At 56.5% G+C, this 7992-nt stretch overlaps 1 protein-coding gene across 1 annotated transcript; it reads left to right on the top strand.

The window, feature by feature from the left end:
- Positions 1-1621: 1621 nt before the first annotated feature.
- Positions 1622-7308, top strand: EMILIN3 (elastin microfibril interfacer 3; the record flags this gene model as incomplete). Its single annotated transcript, XM_010154098.1, has 3 exons — positions 1622-1744; positions 4628-4875; positions 5414-7308. Coding segments are annotated over 3 exons (2266 nt in total), but the record flags the coding sequence as incomplete, so codon positions are not given.
- Between the last annotated feature and the right edge of the window lie 684 nt (positions 7309-7992).

The following is a 7992-nucleotide window of genomic DNA, read 5'->3' as shown; positions in this document are numbered from 1 at the left end:
AGGTGCTGGTGCTGCTCCTGGGGGGAGTAAGAGGGATGTGGGTGGGTGGGGTTGGGGTTCTCTCCTGGGAGGGAGCAAGGATGGGGTGTCAGAGGGAGGATGAGCCTGCTCACACCTTGGTGCTTCACCAAGGGAGCTCCTGCCCCACGTGGGCTGTTGGGGGTGGAGGAACTTGCTCACGGCCTCTGAATGGGGGCACTGGGGGGCTTCCAGTGGGTCTTGGCATGGGTGGGAGATGTACTTTGTCTTCACGTGTTTGCCAAAGGTGCTTGTTGCTCCCTCGCCTACTTTTCCCCACTCAGCGTGAGCCAGAGGGTGACACTGGGGGGGCTGTGCACACCCACATGTACACACACTCACATCCCAAACCGGAGGCTCCACAGTGCTTTGCCCCAAACCCTTCTGCACTGTCCCAGTCCTGTGCCCTCACCTGCCAGAGCTGTCTCAATGCCTACCGGACCCCCATCATGCCAGTCCCATGAGGTCTGGCCTGAGGCCCTGCAGCTTGTGGCTCTGGTCAGCCCCGAGGCCGCTCTGCACAGGCCATGTGACGGTGATGCTGGGGACCCCGGGCAGCTGAGCCACAGCAGCCCCAGCTTGCGTGGGGAGAGTCAGGTCCTCCTGCCTCACTGAACACCTCCCCACACATGCAGCTAATGCCGGCCCATCTGCTCCGTCCTGCCGACCCTCCCTCTCTGCCGCAGCTCTGCACTGTGTGCCTGTGCCCTCCTCTCCTCTCGCTCTGCCATCTGCCATGTCCCTGTGCCCTTAATCCCTGCCTCACCACACACCCCTGCTGTCTCTGCTCCCGTGGGTCAAGTCCATCTGCTCCTGCCAGCAGCCCTGCCTTCAGCTGGAACAGCCTTGGCTTCCATCTGTCCCACCAGCACTCCTGCATCCTTCCCACGGCCTTCCTCCTCGTCACCTCATCCTCAGCATGGGTTGGTTCCTCTGCTCAGGAGAGGGTCTGTGCTGGTACCCTGTCACACGTGATGGCAGCAGGGAAGGGGCACTGCTTGTTCAAGGGAAATGAGGAGGTTTCCAGCTCAGGACTGGAGTCCTGTCACCGTTTCCATGGTTGGCTGCAGCCCTGCAGAGCAGCCAACCTGCATTTCCTCTCCCTCTACTGCCTGTAGCATCACACTTGCTCTGGGTGTGACGGTATCCACAGCAGCATCCAAAGGCTTTTGGGCTTGGGCCCAGTGCTGGCAGCTCTGCAGGAGGATGGACAACCTCTGCCAGACACTGCTGGACCTATTTCTGGGATGCTATTCCCATAACTGCCATTGCTGCTGGGGTTCCGCTTGTCCCTCCAGCCCAACCTACCACCCAGACCTCGCTGGGCACTGTGGAACTTTGCTCTGTCCCCACTCCCTGCACATCCCCAGGCCCCACTGCTATCCCTGTCCCCAGTGGGTGGGTGATGCCCCCTCCCCAGCAGCTGTGCAGGCTGGGGGGATTCCCTCCAGCTGCTGGACCCCCAAAACGTCATCATCAGTTTAAGGCAGGGCAGGCAGACCAGTCTGGAGACTGGTTGCATAGCTGGAACGCTGCTGTCTGCCAGGGCAGGGATGACAGTCTGGGGCAGGGGGTGATGGTGTCTCGCTGTGCTTGCCCCTAGGAGCTACTGTGCCTACGTGGTGCAGCGCAACGTGACGTGCACGCTGCAGGATGGGGCTGAGAGCTACATCAAGGCCGAGTACCACAAGTGCAGCTGGGGACCCAAGTGCCCGGGGAAAGTGCTGTGAGTACAGGGGACACTGGGGCATGGCTCCCTTCCCTTCCCAGCTTCAGGTCGCGGTTCTCCTCAGCCCCTGTGCCACCCTTCCAACCTTCCAGAGGGCAGTGAAAGGGGCTGAAGGGCTTTCCCAGGATGAAGCAGGCAGTGGCAGGGCAGTGGTGCTGGGAGGAGGCAAGATGGGATCTGTCAGGAGGGAGAGAGCGCTCTGTCCCTCATCAGAAATGCATCGGGAAACCATGGGAAGCCAGGGAAGGTGTGACGTGCACGTGGCAGAGAAGTGTTTTGTTAAAGACCTGCTATTTGGCAGAAAGATGGCAGCTAGGTGAGAGCTCAACTGAGAAGAAGAGGCAACGGAGCCGGTGGCTGGGGTTAGGGCTTCCTGCCGCAGAAATATATTTGCAGAACTCTCTGCCATCTTGTCGGTGCTGGAGGAAAACACCCCACTGTGCCAGAGCTGCAGCCAGAGCCGGGTCAGGGTGGACACTGGGACACATCACTCCATGGCTGGGAATGCTGGTTCCATGCAGAAGTGCCACACTCCCGCATCCTCCATGGGCCCGCCGAGAGCAGCAGAGCCAAGCACTGAGGAAACCGCAGCTGAGAGGGGCTTTTGTGAGAGCCCAGCACCCTCCTGCAGCACCGGCACACGGCACTGAGCCGTCCAGGACTCACCATGTGCCGGTGGTGCCATGAGCTCAGCTCACAGCCTTTCCCAGCAGAGATGGGCCATCAGACCCACTCCCTGGCTTGCTCTTTCCTTGCTCCCACTGCAAGTGCTTTAGCAGCGTTTGAGGACTTCAGGACATCCTGCAGCCGCTGGTGCACATGGAGGAGATCCCCAGAGCTTCTCCCATCTCCAGTGTCCCCTGCTCGGCCCCTTCAGCCCTTCAAACAAAACCAGGGCAAAACGAGGGTGTTTTTAGAAGGAGATGGACTTTCTTCACAGCCTCGGGTGCTGCATCCACGCACAGAAGGGAAACATGGTGTTCTCATGCACTGGGGCCAACAGCTGATGTTTGTGCAGCTGCAAAGAATACGTCCCTTGCCACCATTTGGAGAAGGGTTTGGAGGTGCCAAAGGGCTCTGGGCTTCTCTGCAGAGGCCGGTGTGAGACAGAAGATGCACTGCCTTCTGGATGCCATCCTCATCCTCGCTTCACCCCCTGACAGTGGCTGCATGCAGCAGCCTCCTGCCGTGGTGCATCCAGGCAGGTTTCTACACACTGGGACAGAAGGAAGGACCACAGAAACTCAGCAGCGTCTGTGAAGAGGAATAACAAAAAGAGCTTGTTTTGATACAGTCCTGTGCCTTTGGGAAGTTGTTGATGTCGGGAAGTTTTGAAGTGGTTTGAAGAACAGAGGATTTGGGTTCGCTTTCTCCTCCTGCCCTGCAGTACGTCTGGAGGTGGCTGTATTGCTCTGGGAATCATGTGGAAGTGGCATTGCTCCGGGGCTGCAGCCTGGGCGGAGGCACTGAGGACCCGGGCAGGGATGGGGCGGACTGAGGCTCAGCCCCATGGGCTGCCCCAGTGCCTGGGTAAGTGTGAGTGCCTTACGCAGCCCCTCTGTGCAGCGGGTTGTGCTTGCTGAACGTGTTGGAGAAGTACAAGGGCCCGATTGTACATCTTGTAGCATACCAGCAGATTTCAGGATTTTCAGGCCCTGGTAAATTCAGGTTGGAAGTTTCCCAAAGGCAGGTTCAAAGCATTGGTGTTTCAGAGGTGGTGAGAAACACGCTGTCTTCAGTCCTCTGCGACTCAGCTTGGCTAGTGGGGGGGAGCACAGTGCTGGCAGGGTCCTGCCCCATCCCTGCCACATCATGGGAAGGCGCCACAGAAATGCTGGGAGCAGCTGAGTCCTCCCCGCTGGGCTGGTGGGGGGACCCCACTTAGGGCGAGAGCAGAGGGGGAGGGTGTTAGTGTCCGACCGGGCAAGGAGGTGGTCCTGCACCCTTGTTTGCTGTGTATGGGGAGATCAGTATTGTAGTGCCCAGATTGGTGATGGAGAAACCGCCCAGACCATCCTTGCTTGGGGGCAGGCAGAGGTGTAAGGAGCCACCCCGCTGTGCCCATCCATGGCATCACCCCGTTAAACCTCGCCAGGCCTCTGCTGCCCCACTGCCAAAGCTCTCACTCACAAGGCCAGCCCAAGCCATTTAGGCTTCCCATCAAACCAATGCTGTCCACAAATAGAGAAAATACCTTTCCAGAAGTATTTCAACCCTACGGGAGGCTTTGGGACAGGATCAGAGTTGAAAAGAGGATTTTTGACTCCACTAGGAAATCTAGGTCAATTTGAAGTGCAAAACATATATCCTGGGCCGAAAGTTGCCCAAGTGTGTGGCATCTGTTGCAGTGGTCGTTTATTGGGCCAGAGAACAGAGCAATACACTTAGAGCTGTTTTTCTAAACTAACGATGGGAGTTCCAGGTTAAAAATAACTCAAACAAACAAAAAACCTCTCCAGAATCCAGAGATAAATAAATAATGGCTCTGCTCGTATTCCATCTTCATGCCTGGCCTGTTTCTCAGGCTTGTCTAGTTGTCTTACCAACTTGTTGGGGAGAACTTTATCCTCACCGTGTGCTATCACACCTGCACCTTGTGATCCAGTCCTGGAGAGGGCAGGGACGTGATTTTGGGGGGCTGGCTAATGAGCTGTGTCCCTGGATGGACACTGTAACGCTACACTGAGCTATGGTGCAGCAAGAGCTTTTGGATGAGGTGGGTCATGGTCACCAGGTTCAGCACATGGGTCTCAGCCAGGCTTTCCCACATGCCCAGCTTTCCCAAACCCAACAGGACCCATGACCCCGCTCTTCTCTATTGCTTGACGTCAAGGTTTCTTCTCTAAACTGTCTTCTCTCTTCCTCTCCGCTCCCGGAAAGGTACCGCACCTTCTTCAGACCCAAATACAAGATTGGCTACAAGACAGTGACCGAGCTGGCCTGGAGGTGCTGCCCAGGCTTCATGGGAGAAGGGTGCCACGACAGCCCGACCGACCAACCCGGCCTCCTGCCCCAACATCCCAGCCCTAAAATGCCTCCCATGCAAAAGATGTTTCCAATCCCCAGACTTCCTCCCCATCCAAAAAGCCACCCTGACCTGTTTCCAGGACCAAAGAAGAATCAGTACGGTGAGACCCTGTTCCTGCTTCACATCCCCAGGTTTCCACACCACTGGCACGCTCTCTGACCTCCCGGTCCTTTCTGTGCCAGCACAGGGCATGAATTTGGCAGACCTTTGGTGGGTGACCTGCTTTCTGGTCAGAGACCTGACATTTGATTGCTTTGGGGATCACTTGCTTTTTTAACCTACTTTCTTTCAAAACATGATGCTTCAGAACTGCCTTTGCTCATGGCTTTAAAGATTTTTCCATTAATGTGGGGGTCGATAGAGCGTGTCTCAAGACGAAGCTCCCCCAGGCTGTTCTCATCACCTGCTGTTGAACTTGGGAGCAGAGCAGTTGATCCCAAGAAGAAAGAGGTTTCCTGATCAGCTTAAGAAGAGATGTAGAGGAAGGGTGGGCTGATATTTCACTGACATGACAAGAGGAGGGAGGCAGGAGCTAATGTTAGTATGGAAAAAGAACTCAAACCTAGACGTTAGCCAAGGAGGGAAGTTAAAGCAGCACCAGCCCTGACTGTGCTCTCTCTATTTCTTTCCCTCTGCAGGCAGAAAACTGCCCGGCCTCTTCGGGGACCGCCTGGATCGGCTGGAGGAAGAGGTGAGGCGCCTTTCCCAGTCCTACAACAGCCTGCACACCATGGTGAGTGGCCTGGGGGACCGCCTGCGGCTGGCTATCCAGGAGGACACCACCAAGATGATCGGCTCCCTGATGAACAGCCCGGGCACGCCTGACTCGATGGTGGGCTTCGGCATCATTCCCGATGGCCTGGTGGATGTGGCGGACAAAGCTGACATCGCCACGTACCCTCCCGTGGGGGAGATCCTGACCAAAGTGACGGAGGTGAGCGACGTGCTGAAAACCAAGGCAGATCTGCTGCACGAGGTTCGTGGCATGGTCCTGGACCACGACGGGCAGATCAAGCACCTTCTGGAGTCAGCCCGGCCCTCGCCCCTCACCTCCATCGACCTGTTGGAGGAGTATGTGGACACGCGGCTGAGCAACCTGCGCGGAGAGCTGCTCGACGGCTTCGAGAAGAAGCTGGGGAAGATCCAGACCACGTGCGATTTCCGGATCCAAGAGGTGCGGCAGCAGTGCGAGGAGGAGAAAGCTGCCAACCTGCGGCTGCAGCAGACGCTGGACGGGAAGGAGCTGGAGATCAAGAAAGAGATCTCCCAGCTGGAGACCCAGATCCAAGGGCTGACGGTGGTGGAAAGCTGCTGCAGCAACCTGGACTACCTCACCGATCGTATGAACATCCTTGAGAAAGGCCTTCACAGCATCTCAGAGTCCCAGAAGAATTTGCACTCACGGCTGGATGGAGAGATCTCCACTGTCACCCTAGGGAACCTTTTCGAAGGGCGCTTTGAGGACCTGGAAGCCAGACTCAATGCTACGGAGAGAGAAACGGGGGGCTGCTGCTCGGGTATAGAGGACAGCACGAGAGGGATGGTGGTGGCAGAGGTGGATGGCATGAGGACTGCCTTTGAAGACAAAATGCAGACCCTGGAGGACAGGTTCATGACCATCGTGGGGGAGCTGAATAACGTCAGTTCTCCCGTGGGCATGGACGGAGCGGTGGTGCCCGTGCTGGAGGGCGAGCTTGCCAGCCTGAGGAAACGCACAGATGAGGCACTGGAGGTGCTGCAGAATCGCCTCATCGCGCTGGAGAGCACTTGTTCCCTGGGCTGCACCTCTGCCTCCAAAGATGTGGAGACGTTCCGGACAGAGATCGAAGACTGCCAGAACAAGAACCAGGACCTGCTCCTCCGGATGGACAGCAACTACGACCTCCTCCGCAAGCTGAACGCCACCATCCTGGAGATCCAGCGGCGGATCGAGGAGGAAGCATCGGGGGCGTTGCAAGGGGAGATCACCTTGCTAAAGATCAACCTCAACACCGTCAGCAAGTCTCTGACGGGGCTCAAGGACTCCGTCTCCCAGTACTCGGACACTGTGACACACGTCAACTCCTCGCTGGATGAGCACGAGCGGAAAATCGAGGATGAGGTCCAATCCATCCAGGATAAAGTCAACGACCAAGGCTCCCAGCTCTTCTTCAGCAACCGGCGTGTCCTGAACCTCAAGGGAGACTTGGAGCGGCTCAAAGCCAGGATCGTCAGCGACCTGAGCTCCTGCAAGAGTGTGGCCCATGACCTGCAGCGGGAGATCGCTCACTTCGATGAGCGGGTGGCTCGGGTGGAGGGCGTCTGCGGCAGGCTGGGTGCCGTCACGGGAAGCCTGGATGGCATCAGGGACGAACTGGAGAAACACACGAGCAGTCTGTGGGACTACATGGAGCACATGAACGGGACCCTGGCTGCCCACTCTCAGGAAATAACGGGACTCAAGGACAACCTGCTGGACTGCCAAGCTAAGGTCTCCGAGCTGGCAGAGCAGGTCGGCCACTTGGAAGAGCAGGCGGAGGGGAAGCAGCATTAGCCGTGCCACCATGTGCTGCTTCCTCCTCCTCCTCCCCGTGAAGGACAGGGTTAACTTATATCACACAGACTCTCTTCAATGTGACAACAATTCTAGGGATATTTTTTTTTTAATGAAAAGATAAATTAAAAGCTGCTACAAACCTTTTTTTTTTAATTTTTGAAGTCTTGTCAGCCTCACTCTTCCATAACTCTGCCGTTACGGTACTCGCCTCCCAGTGCTCGGCAGCTGTCCCAGCCCCGGTGCAGCAGTGTCACCGCCTCCTGGCCGGGGGCGTTGCTTTGGCTCCTGGGCTGATGACCCCAGAAGGACAATTCAGGAGGAAGCTGGAGGCGGGAATGTTTTTTTTCTTTTAATTTTATTTTTGAGGATTTATCGCTTCTCGAAGAATAAAACCATGTAGTTGTCAGTTGAGGAATATAGTTTCCCTGACCTAAAGACCACCTGCAGATTAATCCAGGGACTGAGCAGAGCCAGGGCTTCTTGCAGGGAACAAAACTCACCACAGGAATTGCAGATTTCAAAGAACACACGTATTCACACATCCCCCTGGGAACCGCCTTCCCCTCTCCGAGACGGCAGCCCTCCTCTGTATGGTAAATCCATTTACACTGCTCACTCCTTCACGCAAACACAGATGCCGTATGGAGCATATGAGGATATGCATTAGGAAAACACACATAT

Source organism: Eurypyga helias, unplaced genomic scaffold, assembly GCF_000690775.1.
Source record: "Eurypyga helias isolate BGI_N326 unplaced genomic scaffold, ASM69077v1 scaffold22266, whole genome shotgun sequence".
NCBI classification, from domain to species: Eukaryota; Metazoa; Chordata; class Aves; order Eurypygiformes; family Eurypygidae; genus Eurypyga; species Eurypyga helias.
Note: the sequence above shows the minus strand (reverse complement) of the source record. Positions and strands in the feature narration are given on the sequence as shown.